At 49.2% G+C, this 20,184-nt stretch overlaps 3 protein-coding genes across 5 annotated transcripts; 1 reads left to right on the top strand and 2 right to left on the bottom strand.

Annotated features, from left to right (window-relative positions):
• Positions 1 to 215: 215 nt before the first annotated feature.
• Positions 216 to 7,742, top strand: HMBS (hydroxymethylbilane synthase). Of its 2 annotated transcripts, none has more exons than XM_069066627.1 (14): positions 216 to 444; positions 3,237 to 3,290; positions 3,649 to 3,721; positions 4,108 to 4,157; positions 4,252 to 4,307; positions 5,019 to 5,096; positions 5,326 to 5,403; positions 5,526 to 5,601; positions 5,789 to 5,902; positions 6,207 to 6,245; positions 6,495 to 6,614; positions 6,836 to 6,889; positions 7,124 to 7,210; positions 7,292 to 7,742. In XM_069066627.1, the coding sequence occupies exons 1-14, from the start codon at positions 415 to 417 to the stop codon at positions 7,463 to 7,465; spliced, it is 1,083 nt and encodes a 360-aa protein (XP_068922728.1). In that variant the 5' UTR covers positions 216 to 414; the 3' UTR covers positions 7,466 to 7,742. The 2 variants fall into 2 exon arrangements, with proteins under 2 accessions (XP_068922728.1, XP_068922727.1); XM_069066626.1 differs by lacking the exon at positions 216 to 444 and adding an exon at positions 2,864 to 3,013.
• A 284-nt stretch (positions 7,743 to 8,026) lies between these two features.
• On the bottom strand, positions 8,027 to 9,087 carry H2AX (H2A.X variant histone). The gene has a single exon (XM_069066628.1). It carries the CDS (start codon positions 8,923 to 8,925, stop codon positions 8,488 to 8,490), a length of 438 nt encoding a protein of 145 aa, XP_068922729.1. The 5' UTR covers positions 8,926 to 9,087; the 3' UTR covers positions 8,027 to 8,487.
• Positions 9,088 to 11,717: 2,630 nt separating this feature from the next.
• DPAGT1 (dolichyl-phosphate N-acetylglucosaminephosphotransferase 1) lies at positions 11,718 to 19,933 on the bottom strand. 2 transcript variants are annotated; one of them, XM_069066623.1, is made up of 9 exons: positions 19,204 to 19,933; positions 18,247 to 18,367; positions 17,358 to 17,571; positions 16,640 to 16,786; positions 15,270 to 15,354; positions 14,652 to 14,840; positions 12,692 to 12,779; positions 12,355 to 12,537; positions 11,718 to 12,226 (listed from the first exon to the last, which is right to left on the bottom strand). In XM_069066623.1, exons 1-9 carry the CDS (start codon positions 19,365 to 19,367, stop codon positions 12,161 to 12,163), a joined length of 1,257 nt encoding a protein of 418 aa, XP_068922724.1. In that variant the 5' UTR covers positions 19,368 to 19,933; the 3' UTR covers positions 11,718 to 12,160. The 2 variants fall into 2 exon arrangements, with proteins under 2 accessions (XP_068922724.1, XP_068922725.1); XM_069066624.1 differs by having other exon boundaries at positions 12,382 to 12,537; positions 19,204 to 19,921.
• Positions 19,934 to 20,184: the final 251 nt, after the last annotated feature.

Below are 20,184 nucleotides of genomic sequence, written 5' to 3'. Positions count from 1 at the left end.
GTTCAAATCCATTGTGACCTTGGGCAAGTCAATCCCAATTGCCCTCCAAAAAGCAAAAAAAAAAAAAGAGAGGGAGAGTGGCCTGGAAGTGTTGTAGCCATTTGGATTCTTTTTTTGAGGGGAACCCTTCTACAGGAACTCTAAATCTCGGAAGTAAGCTGAAATGCGCTAGCCCCGCCCTCTCCGGGTCTCAAATTGCCGCCCTGGGCTGCATCGGGGTCTGCCCCTTTAAGGGATGCGGCGGAAGTGACGCAAGGACCTCCGCGAGTGTCGGGTAGCCGGAGTTGGTCCGGACGGCGCAGAATCCACGTGCCCCACCCCCGGCTCCGCAGGAGACCTGGGGGTCTCGTGTCCCTGGCAAGCCGGGGGTGTCGCCCCGCGCTCTCACTTCAGCCTCACTCCACGGAAGGAGTCATGTCCGGGAGTGGAGATGCGGTCGCTGGGGTGAGTCCTGTCCCGACGGACCTTATTTGCGTCTGTGTGTAGGGAACAAATGATTGGCTGCTGGCCGCCGTCCTCCGCAGCCTATTGGTCGGAAGGGCTGTCACTGGTACCGGGCTTTGAATGGGGTTTAAAGAGACAGTAGTAAAAGTGGTCCTGGCGTGTCCCGTGGTGGGGAGGACGGAGGATCTCAGCGGACCGGCTACTGGGGAGCCGAATTTTCTGAGACGAGCAGCTCCTCGTAGGCTCTGGGGTCGGAGGGACTGGCTCCACCGCCAAGTGGAGGAAATGCAGGACTGTCTCCGAGCCTATGCTCTCGGGGCAGGCGTACTGCAGCCACCTGCGCCCTCTTTTTTTTTTTTTTTGGGGGGGGGGGCGGTGTGTGTGAAACTGGGGGCTGGGGCGGGGGTGGCGACCGAAGCTTCGGTCCCTCCTCGCTCCTGGGCTTAGGAGCCCGCTGCCCATCGGTGCACTGGGCGCCGCCGTTTGTGAAACGAGGAGCCAGCTCTGGGTTCTGCCATCTACGAGCCGCGTTTCCGGGCCAGAGTTTAGTCCTGTGAGGACTAAATGAGAGATTTGGGCATTTTTGGTGTCACGAACCCCTTTTGTCAATCTATTGACCTGACCCCTCTCCGAATAAATTTTTAAATGCATAAAATGAAATATATGGTATTATGAAGGAATCCAGTTACATTGAAAGACAATTATTTTTTATAAATTAGCAACACGGGGCGGCTAGGTGGCACAGTGAATAGAGCACCAGCCCTGGAGTCAGGAGGACCTGAGTTCAAATGTGGCCTTAGACACTTAGCACTTAACTAGCTGTGTAACTTTGGGCAACTCACTTAATCCCAAGTGCCCTGCCCTCCCCCTTCCAAAAAAGCAAAAAAAAAAAAAAATTAACACGTCACGTCATGGTCCCCAAAGTTAAGAGCCCTTAGATTGGATAATCTTTGAAGTTCCTTACAGCTTGTTACACTGGGATCCCCACCGACACGCCCACAGCCAGAGGGGATGGGACTACTCTAAACTTTTCCGAATTGCTGCTTTTCCCCTCTTCACTAACCCTTCTCATCAGCCCACAGATGCCCTGCTTCAAACTCCCGGGTCCCCTCCAGACTTGGGAGTTTTAGGGAGCGGTTTGGTTTGGGCCAAGACTTGACCTGTCACCCTCTTCCTCACCACGAGCCACTTCCTTATAAATCTTAGACCAGTTGTGACTCTTGGATTTGGAATCGTTCTCAGAGGTCATATAGTACAACCCTTATCCTCTCTGCTTCCTCCCTGGCAAACCACTGGCCAAGTCTGCTTGAAGACCTCTGTCACTGTTGCCCAGAGCCAAGCAGAATAAGTATTCCCTCTCCCACAGGATGTCCTTCCTAGCCTTTGAAGCCAGCTTCTGGGTAAATAAACAGTTCTTGTTCCTCCCACTGAGCCTAATATGGCCTGATTCACGTCATCCTCCAGGGCTCCTGCTGATAACTGAGATAACACCATACCCATGGTTGGCCAAGGTGCTTCTGGGGTACTGGGGAGAAAGAGGACATTTATCTCTACTGTCCACGCCATTCAGTAGTACAAGATTCTCTGGCATGCCAGGGTATTCCCACTTGGAATCTCCGAGCTCTGGAATGCTCTTGACTCATTTCTGTGGGCTCGCTCATCTGTCCAGTGAACATGCTGGAACACAGCAGCGATCCCTGTTAGGCAGGTTGAGGGTTTTGGTCTTGACTTTGGTTTGTTGAGAGTCTCTTTGGATGTGTTTATTTGGGAGATGGCTGTGATGAATAGCAACAAGGGGACACATCCTTTAACTATATCCTCAGCCACAGTAAGTCTTCCCTCCAGCCTGATGGGTCTGTGGGAAGGAAAACTGGCATCAGGTGAAGTGGCTGGACTTAATTTTGGTAAAACATAATCCTTTATTCTGACCTTCAGGGCATAGAGCCTCCTCCCTGGTCCCTTGGCAGATATTCTCAGAGAACCTTAGCAAGAGGAAGGAATGTGTCCCTTCTGGTTCCAAGTCTCAATTTCTGTGTCTTCAGAGTTTCTTTGCTGGTGAAACCAGAGGAGGGGATTTGTGCCTCTACAACAGACCAATGAAAAATAATTTGTTTCCTCTTAGTTTCTTCCTTCTTTCCTCCTATTCTCTTCCCATCACTGACCAGGGCATTTGAAGTTAAAGGCACAATGGTGACTTTAGCATTTGGGTAGCACCATTGGTCATGTAGTTGGGGTTTTTGTCCACTTTGGTGTGGGTCACTGATCTCTTCTCTCCAGCTGTCAGTGACTCAGCACAAGTTGTCCAGTGTGTGGCCACCTCCAGTATTGCTCCAGAGAACATCCCCCCCCCTTCCCTTTTCCCTCCTCCCCTTCCAGTTCTGACCCCACCCTCCTTGTGGTTGACTTGATGACACTTATCTCCCTGCCCACCTGGGTGGATCCAGGACCTCCTTCAAGTACTCCCTTACTCTGGGCTCAGAGTCCTGTTCAGAGGTATAGCTGCATTAACATCTGTCTGCCTGTACCCTTCATCTCCGTTTGGTCAGTGGAAAAACCTTATTCATCCCAGGTAAGGCAGGAAGGTCGCTTGAAATTTAGTCTAAGACACTGAAGAACGTAGAGGGGATGGCATCAGAGTAACCCTTCTGCCCAGAAAAACCTAGGCTATACTCATCCACAGGCAAGACTGTTGGAGTGGCGTTCCGGCAGCCTCTTGAAGTCTGTCTTGTTCTGGGGATTTTCAGGGGAAAAGGTGCTGAGGAGGTTAATGACTCTGGGTTCTCTCTCCACAGGACGGAAACAGTCCAAAGATGAGAGTGATCCGCGTGGGTTCTCGCAAGAGCCAGGTGGGGTAGAGGTTCCTGCTGTTGTAGGCACCAGGAATCTGAGTTTGAGGGACATAGGGGACTCAAGCTGCTTTGCCACTCCAAGTGGGGTGTCTATAGAAGATTGGCCTTAATCTAGTCTCTACTGAGAAATAATCTAAGGCTGGACTCTTTTGGAGAGGGACTAAAACTGTTGGGAGCACTGGACTACTATCCTACCTCACCGAGAAGGTGCTTGGGTCAGATCCCCTGTACTGCTGTCCTCCCTAGTCAGTCTCCATTGGGATTGCCCTGCCTGGTGTATGTTCAGATGTCTCGGACTAGTCTCCTGGGCAGTGGGGAGGGAAGGGCAGAATCGAGCCAGGTCTTTGCTTCCCAGCTGGCGAGGATACAGACGGACAGTGTGGTGGCAATGCTGAAGAACCTCTACCCTGATCTGCAGTTTGAAATCAGTGAGTTCTTGTGTCTCCAGTGGAGAGAGGGGATTTAGCAGGGAACTCAGTACTAGCCCCAAGAGGGGAGCAGGCAAAATCTATAGCACTTCTGAATTCTCATCTGGTGGAAGAACCAGCTTAAACCATTCCTACCTACTTCATGAAATCTTCCCTGATCAGTCTAGCCATGGTGACCTTCCATTGTCTGTACAACTAATTTGTTCCTTATTATACACTGTTTGATCTTTTTAACTTTTTAGATGTATGTGTTTTGTTTCCCCATGTGGAGGCAAAAGTCCCATGCTACTTTTCTTTTCTCTCTGTATAAATGATGGGAGCACAGTACTGGGGGCACATATTAAATACTTAAATATCTGTTGACTGACTGATCACTCTATTTCTAGTTGCAATGTCCACCACTGGGGACAAGATCCTGGATACTGCACTCTCTAAGGTAACCTTTTCCTCCTTCCCTGATTTCCTACTAGTCTCTGTTAATCTTTCCCAGTTCCATGGGTTTCATAATGCCCCTCTCTTTTCCCTGACAGATTGGGGAGAAAAGCCTATTCACCAAGGAGCTGGAATATGCCTTGGAAAAGAATGAGTAAGTGGGGGAGTGGGCCAGGAGCCACTCCAGGACTCTTCTAGGGCCTGGATAGTGTGGGGCCTCTCCACCATCTTTCTTCCTTTTGGGGATCACAGCTGCCCTGAGACCTGGTGGCTACGAAGACCAAAGGGTTTGGCACCCTATGGGCTGAGGATGGACTTCAAGAGGAGTAGCTTTGGGACCAGAGTTGAAAGATTGCATCTTCCTTGCTGGGATCACAGCCCTGTCCTTAATTTCCTGGAGTGAGCTCTTAGTTCAGAACACAAGTGACCACCATGATACCTTATGCCTTATGGTACAGAGAGATGTGTGAGCATCTAGGTAACAAGAATAGGCCTTTCCCTATTAGGTTCCTAAGATGTAATGCACGGCAGTACTGTATAATGGAAGGTCAGAATTTGGAGTCAGGACACCTGGGTTTCACTACCAGCCCTAGCATTTCACTGGCTTTGTGAGTCTGGCTGACTCTTCTCTTTTCTGAGCTCATTTCCTTATCTGTAAAATAAACATGAAGCTTACACTTATTTCCTTCACAAGTTGGGGAGGTTGGGAGAGTTCTTTGGAAAACTTAAAGTGCTATTGAAATTGGAGTTGTGATTAGTCTTCCTGGTCCGTATCCTATGAAAGCATTGAGAGGGGTCAGGGAGGTAGTGGGAAACTTGTTGTGTCTTGTAACTTTTCTCCTCTCCCTGGCTCTGTCTCTTCCAGAGTGGACCTGGTTGTACATTCCCTGAAGGACTTGCCCACTGTACTGCCCCCAGCCTTCACTATTGGTGCTGTCTGCAAGTAAGAGGCAATCCTGAAGTTAAGGGGATTGGGGAGAGGTGTGCGCCTCATTTTGGCATTCCTTTCTTTGGTTACCTCTCCTGCCTTCACTATTACTCTCTTGACTTCAGTGATCACTTTTTGGTTGGTTCTTTGAAGAGAGATTGGGATGGCTTCAGGTCAAATTGTGTTGAACTGATCAAATACCTTACCCAGTCCCCATCATATAACCTTTCCCTCTCTACTCTAGGCGGGAGAGCCCCTATGATGCTGTTATCTTCCACCCTAAATATACTGGGCAGACCTTGGGTACCCTGCCAGAAAGGAGGTAAGAATCTGGAAAGGATCAGTGGGATTGGGGTGGAAAGGCAGGTACTGAAGAAGGGGAGAGTAAGGATTGGTAAGGGTTATTCTGTGCTAACCTCCGCCCTAAACCCTCTGTCCTTACAGTGTGGTAGGGACCAGCTCCCTTCGTAGAGCAGCCCAGTTACAGCGGAAATTTCCACATCTGGAATTCAAAAGTATTGTATCCTTTTGGCAGTTTAAGGTGGGACATAACAACAGTCAGAAAGATCTGCAAGGTAGGGAGGGCTTTTTATAACTGACCAGCTTATGTCACCAGCCAGGTGAGTAGGCCATGTATGCCTGGGGCTGGGGAGACCATGGGTGTTGGAGAAGCCTCAGCAGTAGCCCTTAACACTGTACGCCTGTAGAGAGGGAATCTCAATACTAGGCTTCGAAAGTTGGATGAACAGCAGGAATTTAGTGCCATCATCCTGGCTGCAGCTGGACTGCAACGTATGGGTTGGCAGAGCCGTATAGGCCAGGTAAGAATTATTTTTCCCATCACTCATTATATCCTTCTGACCAGGAAGTTTCGTGCTTGTGTTCAAAGCTCTGAGTTAGGGGCTGAGTCACCTGCTCCCCCTCTCCCCAAAAAAGCCTCTTTCTGCTCTACTCAGGATCACCTCACCCCTCACTCAAGCATTATCATCTAAATGGGAAAACAAGATCCAGATAGGGGAAGGCTGGAATCAGGAACCCCGAGTCCAGGCTCATGCTATTTGGCAGGGTCCCTCCCATCTTAATTTCTATGTCTCCCACAACTGACTTTTTGCTCTGCTCCTCTAGCTCCTGTACCCTGAAGAATGTCTGTATGCTGTGGGCCAGGTATGCTCAGTCATGAAAGCCATCTTTGACCTCTGGGGATGTGGGCACTTCACTTTGAGTCCTTTTTCTTGAAACCTCTCAACCAAGGAATCTATAGCCTTTGGTCTCTTGCCCAGGGGTGGAAACACATCTTGAGGTAGAGCCTGTATTCACTGGACAACTGGGAAATCATTTTGGCGGTCCCATACTTAACCAGGTTATTTTGGTGTGAAAAAGTAAGACCTGATGGAATGTGGGGTCTCTCCCCAGGGGGCTCTGGGTGTTGAGGTCCGAGCCAAGGACCAGGAAGTGCTGGATTTGGTTCGAGTACTACACGATCCTGAGACCTTGCTCCGATGTATTGCTGAGAGGGCTTTCCTTAGGCACCTGGTAGGACCAGTATTTCTCTTGGGGAGGGTGTGCCTCAGTATGCTATGCATGTAGTAAATATCAGATAATTAGTTGAATAATTGGAAAACCTAGGAGTATGAACCCTTCCCTCCCCCCACCCTACCTTCCCCCTCACTTGTTTCTAGCCAGTCTCTTAGAATGGGGTGATTGAAAGTCTATTACCAGAATCACTGGAACTCACAGCCATGGTCTTGTTATAGGAAGGAGGCTGCAGTGTGCCTGTGGCAGTCCATACAGTCCTCAAGGATGGGCAGGTAAGTGTTTTATTTTGCCTTGGGGACAGAGGTAGCACAAGGGTGGAAAGTGCCCATACTTCAAATACTAGCTTGGGAATAACCTTCCTATAAGGAATGGTTGGCATTTAGCTTCAATATACATTTAGAACCTATTATGTTACTAGATACTAGAGCATACAAAAATCAAATAAGGTGATTCTCTCTCCCTATGGAACTCCCTCTAGTAAGGCTGTCACCTGTTCTGTTTTCTAGCTATATCTGACTGGAGGAGTCTGGAGTCTGGACGGCTCTGATTGTCTGAAGGAAACTATGCAGACAACCATTAATGTCTTAGCCCAGGTATCAGGACCCCTAGGGGAGGGGGCAAGCAAGGGTTATATCCTACCCCTTCTTCTTTACTAACATTTTCCTTCTCTGTAGCATGAAGATGGCCCAGAGGATGATGTGCAACGGGTGGGCATCACCGCTCGGAATGTATCTCAGGGAGCCCAGATGGCAGCTGAAAACCTGGGTATCAGTCTTGCCAACCTTCTGCTCAACAAGGGAGCCAAGAAGATCCTGGATATAGCAAGACAGCTCAATGATGCCCAATAACCTAGCCCTGGGGGCATTTTCTGCCTGAGAACGTTGGTCAGATTTGTTCAGGGGTGGCCTGAACCCTTGCCACATTAACTAACTCAGCAGGGACTTTCCCTGGGCACAAAAGCTGCATCATCTAGGACTCAGGTGTGGGAAAGGGGACCTGTTGCTGCTAAGCATCCTAGTGCCTTGTCTTGGCCCCCTTTATACGAGGGGCCCGAGTACTGTCTGTTTTCTGTGCAGTCACAGACATTGAATGTAACCAAATCTGTCAATAAAACACCTCAAGTTACTCCAGTGGAATTTTTATTTGGCCTGTAGACAAAGGATAGGGGTGTGGACAATCATGGCCCCTTCCGCCCCAGGATAGCCATCTCCAGTGCCTGGCACAGAAACGCTTGGCGACTGTTTTTACGGGTAAAATAAAATCCTTTTTATATTCTAGACCCAAATACCCCCAGGGGAAAGCAGCCCCCCAATCCTCGCTGGCCTCAGCTGCCCTGGGACCTAGGGGAGCCTCGCTACTGGGTTCCAGGCCTAGTCGCCGACTACGGGAACGCTAAGAAACAAAGAAACTTTAATAGAAAAACAACCATTTAATAAAATTAAGTTAATCGTACTTCCAAATGGTCTTTCACAGTCTCTTGAGTCTCCCGGCATAAAAGCTCAGCTGACTTCTCAGAGTCAGCGTCTTCGCGGGCGGTCCGGGCTGGGGTGGAACTTGGGCGCCGGCCGGGGTCTCGGCGCGCCGGGGCGGCCTCGCGCAGCAGCCCCCGCGGGAGGGGCGGCCAGAACAGAAGCGGCTCCCACCGCCCCCGGCCGGCCCGCGGCTGCACGCCGGGAGGGGGCGGGGCAAGTGCAGCGGCTCTCTCAGTGAGGGGGGAGGCGGCCCTGAAAAGGGCCTTTGTGGTGTAGTGGGGGGGGGGGGGGGGGGGGGGGGCGGGGGGGGGGGCCGGGGCGGGGTGGGGAGGCGGCCCTGAAAAGGGCCTTTGTGGGGTGGGGGGGGGGGGGGTCTGGTGCGGGGCCGAGAGGCGGCCTCAGTACTCCTGCGAGGCCTGCGTACTCTTCTTGCTGCCGCCGCTGCCCGGGGCCTTGGGTCCCGCGATGGCGCCGCTCTTCTTGGGCAGCAGCACCGCCTGGATGTTGGGCAGGACGCCGCCCTGGGCGATGGTCACGCCGCCCAGGAGTTTGTTGAGCTCCTCGTCATTACGGATGGCCAGCTGCAGGTGGCGGGGGATGATGCGGGTCTTCTTGTTGTCCCGGGCCGCGTTCCCCGCCAGCTCCAGGATCTCGGCCGTCAAGTACTCCAACACGGCCGCCAGGTACACTGGCGCGCCGGCCCCGACTCGCTCCGCGTAGTGGCCCTTTCTCAGCAATCGGTGCACGCGGCCCACGGGGAACTGCAGCCCGGCCCGCGAAGAGCGGGACTTGGCCTTGGCACGGGCCTTTCCGCCGGTCTTGCCGCGACCCGACATGCTAACGTATAAAGCGCGAGACTGGTTCGGAGGGTACCGCGAGCAACGGCTGCGCGTGCGCAGACACTCACCAAACTCTCGCCGCAGTCTAAATGCCGGTCCGCGTGCAAAGCTGCTTCCTTTAAGGCAGCCGGTCCCAGCGTCCTTTAGTTACTTATTGGCTGGATCATGACGGCCACCTCCAATTGGCTGGGGTCAGCCACCAGGCTCCTCCTCCTGAGCGTGTGAGCGTGCTTACCGATTGGCTAGATTTGAAAACTCTTCTTACCCGGGGAAGATGACTACGAGCAACAAACTAGAGGGTGGGCGTGGTCCGCTTCAACCCTCCCCACTGCCGGCTTCCCGCTTCCCGAGGCGACCAATCAATCAGAAGCGCGCGAGATTCAAATGGCATGGGCGCCAAGAAAGGAAAAGGGGTGGGACAAGAGGACTCCCGGGGGCAGCTAGATGGCGCAATGGAGAAAGACTCCTTTTCCGGACTTAAAATCTTGCCTCAGACATGTCCTAGCTGTGTGACCCTGGGCAAGTCATGTAACCCTGTTTGCCTCAGTTTCCTCACCTGTAAAATTAGCTGGAGAAGGAAACGGCAAACCACCCCAGTACCTTTGCCAAGAAAGCCCCACATGGGGTCACAAAGAGTAGGACAGGACTTTAAAACAACTGAAAGGGGGCGGCCCCTCTAGAAAACTGGAGATTGTTTGATGCCAGCAGAGGCGAGGGCACCTAATGCCAGAGGCTGTTTCCCTTCTCATTCCAGTTTCACGGTTGATTTCCTTCCAGGTGTTCCTGTTATTTCCCCACAACAGATTGTAAACTCCTTGAGGGAAGGTGCTTTTGTGTTGGTGCCCCGGGAGGGGTGGGCTCACACACTTTTATTATTGTTCAGTCTTGGGATTTTCTCGGACAAGACACTGGAGTGCTTTGCCATTTCCTTCTCCAGCCCATTTTACAGGTGAGGAAACCGAGGCACACAGGGTTTCTGTGACTAGCCCAGGGTCACACAGCTAGGAAGGGTCTGAGTCTAGACTTGAACCATAAAGATGAGATTTCCTGACTCCAAAGACCTGACTCTCCATCCACTTTGCCAGCCAGCTGCCCAAATAGCAATTCACTGCTTACTAAGCACCAAGTCAGTGCTTTGGTGTGAGGCTTGGTGGATGTAATTGTTGTGCAGCTTTCCCCCACCCCTTATTCTTTGTTCCTCGGGATAGTTAGATGTGAAGGAGAAGGATGTTTTAAGAAATACAGGTGATGTAAAAACCAAGTGTCAAAAAGTTAAATCAACTTGTTTTAAATTAATTTTTGAATTGGTTTTCCTTTAGCTCAGGCCCCTTTATTTAAAATTTCAACCCTGCTTAAAACAGTTTAGGTGGGAGGGTGTGAAAAAAGGCAAGAAGAGGTCCCTGAAGCTCAATCCCTACCAGAAGGGAAAAAGGGGAAGGGGTAATCAGTATGCTTGCCATCTTGGGGTGGAGGGTAGGGAAGAGATGGGGAGAAAATTTGGAACTCAAAACCTTGTGGAAATGAATGTTGAAAACTAAAAATAAGTAAATTCTGAAACGACAACAACAAATCCACCCAATTGGTTGGGCTCCAACCCCAGCTGAAGGATCAGGATCATCTTCTCAGAATCTAGGAGATGAAGGAGACTTTGGAAGCCATTTTGTTCCCCACTCTGGAATGTGAGCTGAACTTTCCTAATCCCGTCCCCAGCACTTAGCACCATGCTTTGCACATTTGTTGTTGTTAGGGGCAGTGGTTTGCCTCAGTTCTTCACCTGCAAAATGAGCTGGAGAAGGAAATGGCAAATCACATCCACCAATCTTGCCAAGAAAACCCCAAATGGGGTCACAGAGTCTGAAACAACTGAATGAGAGTCAGAACTTAAATGTTTTTTTTTTCATCCATCCATCCATCCATCCACCCATCCATCTAACAAGGGATAGGAAATTTGCGGCCTCAAGGCCACATGTGGCCCTCAAGGTCCTTAAGTGCAGTCCTTTGACCAAATCCAAACTTCAAAAGTTCCAGTCAGATGGCCACATTTGAGGACCTGGAGGGTCACATGTGACCTCAAGACAGGAAGTTTACCCCTGGATCTATCCAATGCCTGAATAGAATCCAATCTACACCACAATATAACCTCAGCTTCAAGACTTTGGCACCCAAGAAAGGGCAAGCCACTACTGACCAAGATAGTGTATTCTACCCTTCCATAGCTCTAATTGTTTGGCAATTTTCCCTTATATAAAAACTAAATTTGCCTCTTTCAGGTTTCCACCCCTTGGTCCTATGTCTTCCTTAGAGATCAGTCTTTCTCCCTTGTCCTTCACTTCCACTCAAGATTTTACAGTTAAAAGGGCTATCATCCCTCTCAACCTTTGTTACCTACATCAGAAATAATTGCCACCAACAGGGAGATAGGCACAGGAGCATTTGTTTTTGAAAGTTTTCTCTAAGCTAAAATCTGTTCCTCTGTAACTTCCACTCATTGGCCATGGGTCTATTCTCTAGACCCAAGCAAAACAAGTCTAATACTTCCTTCTATGTGACAATTTTTCAAAGCTTGAAGACAACTATCCCACCTGAATCTTTTTCTCCAATGTAATTTTCCACATAGGTTGCATGACTTAACTAAGCATGCTGCTTTCCCCACCAGCATGAAAGGGAAGGAGCTTGGTATCTGGAGGAAAGAAGACAGAGAGGATTTGATATTTGTCTAATGGGGGAAGCAGGCAGGGAAGTGTCCCATCATCCCCCAAATCAGCTAAAAACAAGAGCCACACCCACAGTTAAAAAAGTGAACCAAACACATTTATTACCACCAAAAGGAGCAAATGACCACTTAGGTTGCTCCTTATTAATTAAAATGCTTAATTCCCAGTAACACATCAATTCAGAGTGGAACCATCAGGAAGCACCAGGGATTTAGCCTGATCCCTAATGGCAACCTAGCTTCCAAGAAGCTGCTGCCTCCTGGCCCAAAGGAGGCTTCGGGAAGGGAAGGAAAGGGAGAAAAATGTCAATTTAGGGAAGTCCATAGGGCAAATACAATCAATAAATAATCATTGAGGGGTAGGATAGGCAGGATACCTCCTGAGGAGATGATTTTGAGGACAGTAAAGGACGGGGAGAAGCCCAATAGGCATATGGGGAATACAGTCTTAGTCCAACAGGGGTTCCACATGAGACAGGGGCACAGAGGGCTATGGAGTAAAGAGTCACGGCCAAGGACTCAAATATCATAGAAGAGCCGAACCAGCTGGTATCGAATAGAGAACGTGATAGCACTAGCCAGAATCTGCAAGGAGAAACAGATGGAGAGCTATGAGAAAAGGAGGCATGGAGGGAGACCTTAGGAAGGTGACCAGACTGGGGAGAGGCATCTGAAAAACAGAAGAAAGAGGAGAAAGAGGGATAAGAACCCACCATGCCCGTCTTGGCCCAAGGAATCACCTGCAGGAGCAGAAGCAGTAAAGTGAGATTTCTTTCATGAGTGGGCCCCAGGATCTTGATGAGCAGGTTAATGAGGGTCATGTTGTTGCATTCAATGTAGGCACCAGCCTCATTTTCACCTCGACGGACAGCCACCAGTCGGAGGGCTTCCGCACCCTGGAGAGGAAGAAAGTGGGGGCTAATCATAGCCATGTTTCACATCAGTATGAGGAAATGGCCCAAACCTTCTCCCAGATCTGCTCTTGGTATGGAGTTCCCATGTCCTGGGCCCACAGTAGTACCTGACCACCTACTTGCATGTCAACATTACCTTCAGAATGAGGGTGCCCAAGAGAGAAAGGTTCTTGGCCTTGAACTTGGAATAGCTCATCTCCAGCTTCCCTGTTTTGGTGTTGAGCCTATAGAGGAAAGGGGGTGTGATACTCAAGAGGCAGCAGAGTTAAGAATACTAGGTTCACATTCTAGGGTCAAACACTTACTGGTTGTGGAACCCTATGGTAACATATACTCTGAATTTCAATTTCCTCATCTGTAGAATGAGGATTATAATAATGCTACCTCATGGAAAGTACTTTATAGACTTAAAATATGTACATTTGAATTACTGAATTCAACAAACAAGTGCCTACTATGTGGTGAACATTATGATAGGTGCTGGATGAAATGTAAATAAAACTTAGATGAGACAATTCCTGTCCTTGTAGAGGTTAACATCTAGTCAAGGAATAGGACACACACAAATAGAGAAAATAAATATGTAAGAGGTTAAATAAATCAAGGTTCATATAAATGCTTAAAGGCACAAGTGGGAGGGAAGGAGAGGAAGGAGGGAGGAATATGTAATAACTGGAAGGAGGTGAAGGGGAGGATTCTTAGGGTTAAGAGGTTGAGCTTTAAAGGGCTGGAGAGGTAGGGATGGGGAAAAGGGCATTCCAGGCATAAGCAACTGTGTTGAGGAAAGGTAGCCAAGTGGAAATTATGTAAGGGTAACAAGCAGTCCAGTTTCACAGGAGTACAGGATATAGGAGAGTAACAGAAGACTGAAAAGGTAGCGAGGGCCAGATTTCATCACTCATAGTGGTGAACGACAGGCAAAGCAGGGTGACGTTTATTCAGGGGGCAAAGAGTGATGCACTGAGGGGTTTAGAGTAGGGCTGATATGATCAGATCTATACAGAAAAGAAATTCTGACAGAATTATAAAGGATGGACTGGAATGAGGGAAAAGTGGAAGTGGAAGAGCTTGGACAAATGGTGATGAACATTCAAGGTCAGTTACAGTGGGAATAAAATGTACGGAATGAGAGATGTTGCAGAGACAAAATGGCTAGGATTTGGTACTTGACTGTTGATGAGAGAGAAGGCCAAATCAAAAATAATGTTAAAGGTTATAAACGTGGGGGAAACACTTATGTGCTCCTCAGGCACACATCATTAGGAGAAGCAGGGAAGTCAGCAAGGGAGGAAGGTCAGAGGGAAAGGAGAACAAGCTAAAGAACAGCAGAAGGGGAGGCCAGGTGGCACAGCGAATAGAGTATGGGCCCTGGAGTCAGGAGGATCTGAGTTCAAATTTGGCCTCAGACACTTAACACTTACTAGCTGTGTGACATTGGGCATGTCACTTAACCCCAACTGCCCTGCCTTCCCCCCTCCAAAAAGCAAAAATAAAACAAAAAACCAAGAAACACAACAGCAGAAGCTTTCTCATGATAGTTTTAGAGATCTCAACTAGTCTGCTCCCATCACTGCTCAGGCTACTCTAATTAATTTACCTCAGGAAGCATTTCACCAGCACCTAAACCAACGTTTTACCTTTTTATTTATTTATTTTGGGAGGCAACTAGGGTTAAGTGACTTGCCTAGGGTCATATAGCTAGTAAGTGTCTGAGGCTGGATTTGAACTCAGGTCCTCCTGACTTCAGAATGGGTACTCCATCTACTTGGACACCTAGCTGCCCCTCATCTTTTTTTATTTTTTAACTGATCTTCCAAGTTAAGTGAAGTAGGAGTGAAATGCATCATAGCAGGGGTAAGGCTGAAGGGGAATGGCATAATCAGAAGTCAGTATCACTTCCTAATCTATGGCAATGTACTTAGTGTCCTTTCATCCATGCCCTCAGACAGAATTACAGGAGACCAGATCTTCACCTGGGTTTAAATGTCACCATGTGTTGGGACTATTCCTCAAAGCCAGCATCTAGATCCCTCTGTTATGTCTACAGGGTCCTCCTTTCTTCCCCTTCCCTCATAATCCCACATAGAACAAGGTACCTGGGCACACGATGGCGTGGACAAGGGATGATATGGAGAAGCTGTGGGAGGGAGTAGAGAAAGTTGAACACCTGAGGCATGAAGAAGAGGAGCATTGTCTTGCTGAAGTGCCCCAGGATGCCCACCACAGCAAAGGTCATGCCTGCAAAGTAGCAGAAAGTATCTCCCACAAACACCTGCGATGGGTACCTATGGGAAAGAGATGACCTGAAGCAGGGCCATAGAGCATCACTGACCTTTATTATTAGGCATGCATCATTTCCCACCCCCATACAAAGTTCCCTGGCCTTGATGCCATCAGCACCAAAATCTGACTTGTGGCTAAAACATTTCCTACCCCCCCCCACTTCACTCTCCTCACCAGTCTCCTTCCCACCCCACCTCTCACTGTCCCTGACAGTTCCAAAAGACCCACAGTCTTGGTACAGCATCCCTAAGTATTCCTTAGTACTTCATTCCCTGGCACCAAGACTGCCACACATGGGGGTTCAGGCATTTAAAAACACTTTTGATTGAGGACTCAGGAAAAAAATCCCTGAACAGATATGAAAATCCTTTAGCCCCTGGCCCAGGCCCCTACCAACAACTGACCACACATACTCTCTGACAGCGCCTCACCAGTTATGATACAGAAGTCCCAAAGTGGTGAAGAAGAATGGAATCATGAAGTAGAGAGAAAAGACGTGGTCATCTTGGTAATCACCTTCCAGAACAGGAAAAAGGAACAAATCATTCAGGTGAGAAACTGCTCCTTTGGCTTAATGCCAAGCTCCTGACCCCGACCTATGCCCCCAAGCTACTCCACATCCCTCTCCAACACCATTATGCATGCCGCACTGCAGCTTTTCTTTCAGACAGCTTCTGATATTTCACTTCTTCCACAAAGCTTCTGTACACCATCTATTTTCACCATATATACATTATGGTGGTTATTTCTCAGTAACAACAACTTGCATTACATAACGACAATTCACATTTCTATAGCACTTTAAGGTTTATAGAGCACTTTCTTCACAACAACCCCAAAATGTAGATGGGGCAAATACTTTATTCTTATCCCCATTTTACAGATGATGAAACAGAGGATGACAGGTTAGGTGATTTGCCCGTGGTCACCCACACAGTTAGTGGGAGTTGGAGCTGGGCTTTGAATCCAGGCCTCCTGACATCAGGTCCAGCACTCCTTCTACCACACTACTCTGTTTCTCAAGAATGATGAAAACTCACATTTACACAGCACTTTAGAGTTTACAAACTCTTTTCTTGTAAAATAAGAAGTATCAATATTAATAACATTTTGTTGATAAATAGGCCATTATGGCATAATGACTCCTCATTTTCATCTCCATATCCCCACTACCAAGCAAATTATAGTATTTTTATTGACTCAAAAAGATACTACATGTCAAAGGCTTTTACAAACCTTAAAATGCTCTCAAACTGTCTGTGGCTATGGCATGGTGGAAAGACTGCTATGCTACAAGCCAGAATGCAGTTCCTATCCTGGCTTTGCCACTTACTAGCCATGTGACCATGGACAAGCCACTGGCCTTCTCTGAGACTCCATGTCCTCATCTTTAAAATGAGAAGACTGGACTAGATGACCTCCAGGAGTCACTAGGAAGTGACAGTGATGTACGAAAGAAAAAAGCATCAATAAAACATTTGTTAAAAAAAAAATCCCAAACAAAACCACAACAAAGGTTCATTGCACCTCTGAGAATCTATGCAAAGAAGGATCGGAGGATTTAAGGTCACAGAGTCAAGGGGGCAGAACCAGAACCAGACAGAAGGTCTGAGATCTGAAGTCAGCAGCTCTTTACCACTCTGCTTTCCCTAACAGTATTTAAAAAACCAACAACAATTTTATCAATTGTCTTTCTTCTTGTTTTCTTCCCCTTCTGAATTCCCCAAAGTCATAATCTGCTTACCCCTTTATACCTCCAATAACTGTCCTCCCTTATGGTCCCGTCCACATCCAAACCTACCTTCAAGCTCTACCAGATTGAAGATGATAATGGAGGCAGAAATGACTAGAGACTGTCCAGCCTCCAGTCCATTGATCCCTGCTAAGATATTGATAGCGTTGGTACAGAATACCGCCAGAAGTCCCATGTAGACATAATACAGGATGCCTGGAGGAGGAAGAAGTCACCAGGTATAGGGAGACGGAACTGATGTCCTTCCCTACTTCCACTTTTGAGAACTCCTGCCTCCCTTCAAGAGACCTTTTCTGATTCTAAATTTTACTTCCTCTCCTGTGGTTCCCCATCCCCCACCAAATCACTGAATTTATTTTGTGTATATACTGTATTTTTATAAAATCTGTGAATGTGTATACCCCCAGGAGAATATAAACTCCTTGAGGGCAGGGATATCTCTTTTTGTATTTGTATCCCCATATAATAGACACCTAATAAATACCCGCTTGCTTGATTGAAAAGATCAACTGAGATTATGCTTACCAGGGGCACTGAAGTGAATAAGGAGCAGGGTAGAAATTTATAATAAGGAATCTGGGGGTGGAGAGGGAGGACAGAAGGGCAGAAGAAGAACACAGTGGGATATGGGTATCAGCAAAAACAAAGGCTTTTGAGCTGAGTGAGGCATACAGCTAAGGTATGGATATGGCAAGAGGGTCCTAAGCTTCAGAGAGATGGGCCACAGGGAAAGAGGATTCTGGGAAGCAGGAATGGTGCTTCTCACCGAGGTCCAGATGCAAGCCAAGCATGGAACGGAAAGGCTTTGGCACCACGATTGTTGTATTGCCGAAGTTGGTGAAATAGACCATGAGGAGAGGTAGAGAGGCAGTCGTGGGCAGCAGCAGCTTGTGGCGCCATCGAAGGTTGAGCACATCATCCGCAAAGCCCAGAAAGATCATGCAGCAGATAGCGAGCAAGGCACCTATCAGGGCCACAAACTGGGGAGAAAGGAGAGATAGCTCAGTCCTTCCCTCTAAACCTAGCTGTCCCTACCAGCCCAAGGGCTAATTCTTCAGCCTGCTCAACAATTCACATTTCTTTCTTTTTCTTTTTTTTTTTTTTGCTTTTTGGAGGGAGAAAGACAGGGCAATTGGGGTTAAGTGATTTGCCCAAGGTCACATGGCTAGTTTTGTGTTAAGTGTCTGAGGTCGGATTTGAACTCAGGTCCTCCTGACTCCAGGGCCGTTGCTCTATTTACTGCCGCCACCTAGCCGCCCCAACAATTCACATTGCTATAGTATTTTAGATTGGAAAAAAATATTTTCCACAAAAACAACTTTATGAGGTATGCAGTACAACAGTTATTGTTCCCTTGCTACTGATGGGGAGACTAAGGCCTTCAGGAAGAAAGCCAGAGTCACCGAGTATCAGAATTGGGGTTCAAGCCTAGATGGTTTAAGTCCAAGCCCAGACCTCTTCTCAACAGTCACTATGCTGTTCAGTTCTATACCTTAGTCCCTCATATTCCACCAGCCCTCCTACATGTTATCCCCTCCCCTTGTCCAAAATAAAACAAATAAAAAACCCAACCCTTGACAAATCTAGATTCTGCCAACTCTCTCCTGCCACCCTTAAATCTTCAGATGAGCCTCCCTTAGTTCAGGTCCACTAACCTCCTGGTAGGGGAAGGCCTTACATTGGTCCTCCACAAAGCAGTTTAGGAAGGGAACAGGGATGAAGCAGAAGAGGATGATGAGGAAAACTGCACCACTGATGACACCCTGGGACTCGGGGCTGTGACACAGGACAGGTGAGGAGTGGGGGAAACATAGTGTCACTCACCAGAACTAGATTCCAGAGTCTAGGAACATATCCTCCCATTCTGTCCTCCCCTCCTCCCATGTTCCATCTAAGGAAGAGACTAGCTTATGAGAAGACCCTATTTCCAAGGGTATCATTCTTAACATCTCACCCTCTCCCCTCTGACAAGTAGCATGGCCTGCCCATGTCCTGATCTCTGCCCCCAGCCCTACTTCTCCATCACTTCTCCAGACCAGAGGCCCCAAGGTCCAGTCCTCTTTCTATGAAGCTAGCTTCTCTTGTCTCCCTCGGACCTCAGGTCTCAAGGTCAGTCTAAGTTCTCAGCTCTCTCTTCGGCCCTGTTTTCAAAGCTCAGTCTTTTATCACCCTATCCCCCCCCTCTGCCGCCCCAGGTCACCCTTCTTCCCTTCTCCACTTCTGTTCCTAACTTTCTCTCTGTCTTCTCCTCAGTCACCTGTCCTCCTTCCAGTCTCGTCTCCCAATCTCCTCCAGGCTTTTTCTTTCTCTCCCTGTCTGTCTGTCTCTCCACATCCCTCTTAGTCCCTGGAACTTCCCTTCTCCCCATCCCTAGCTGTCCCTTTCCTCAGTATCCCTGACTTGTCCCCTTTGCCCCATCCCTAGCTATCTCCCTCCTCCCCGTCTCCAGTGCCCCCCACCTCTCCATTTCTGGCTCCTTCTTCCCCATCCCTCGTTGTCCCCCTCTCCCCATCTCCAGTGCCCCCTCCTCCCCATCCCTGGCTGTCCCCCTCCCCCTCCCCATGTCCCGCCCCCTCCCTCCTCTCCTGTCACCCCGCCCTCGCCCTCCTCACATGGGCTGGCGACTGGTCTTGTTCAGGTCCAGGCCGCAGAGGCGAGCCGTGATGAAGTGGCCGCGGAAGGCCGGGATGAGTGTGAGCGTGGCCACGAAGCCCAGCAGCGAACCGCCGAGATTGATGAGCAGCGGCAGCGCCGGGAAGGGTCGCATCATAGCCATGAAAGGCGCCCTAGCGGGGTTGAGCCCCGCTAGGAGCCCGCTCGGGGGGCCCGGGGACCACAGCCCGCCGACGTACAGTACCCTTCTAGACAACTGGGGCTGGCCACGGGCTGCGTCGCCCGGGGCCACAAGCCGACTGAGGGCTTCGCGAAGGCGAAGGAGGAGGCGGCGGCAGCGGCACTGGTCGTGCCACGGACGCCCGAGTCAGCCCAGCCACGCTACCAAGCAAGCTAGCCAGTAAGCTACCTCTTCGGCCACTCCCTTGCTGCACCTGCCTAGCTGAGGTTTCCAGCCGGACTCTTTTTGCATTGCAACTTCCTTTGTGCTGATTGCAGAAGTGGGCAGTGAAGGCGGCTAGTGGCCATTTTTCTTGTGGGCAGAGAGGGCGGTGAGGTGACGCTGTTCTATAGGACGTTCTCCCTCTGAGGTATCTAGGCACAAACAGTGCTATCGACTGCAACCCAACATTGCTGGACTTCATTACGGAGCAAATAGAGGATAGGGAACCGGGCACATCCCAGACCGGAAATCACTCCTCGCCCTTTTTCAAGATGGACGCCTCCTCATACCACGTGGCCACCACCTCCTCTAGTCGGTTTCCACGTCAGGCTCCTCCTTGGCCAGCCCCCGCCGAGGCTTTAAAGAGTCAGGTCCCTGCCAGTCTGTTCAGCCGCGCGCCCGAAGCTGGTTTGTCAGACGTTTTCTCTTCTTGTTGGTAGAAACAAGTGATCCCGGAACCCCCAAGCCCCAGTGAGAAGCTCATGCCTCTCTCGGGAAGTTCCATTGCTGGGAAGAAGGATGGAAGAAGGGTCAGGGG

This window comes from Petaurus breviceps, unplaced genomic scaffold (assembly GCF_028583685.1).
Source record: "Petaurus breviceps papuanus isolate PSGF00001 unplaced genomic scaffold, PetGlider_PUasm1.0 90723, whole genome shotgun sequence".
Lineage (NCBI taxonomy): Eukaryota > Metazoa > Chordata > Mammalia > Diprotodontia > Petauridae > Petaurus > Petaurus breviceps.
Note: the sequence above shows the minus strand (reverse complement) of the source record. Positions and strands in the feature narration are given on the sequence as shown.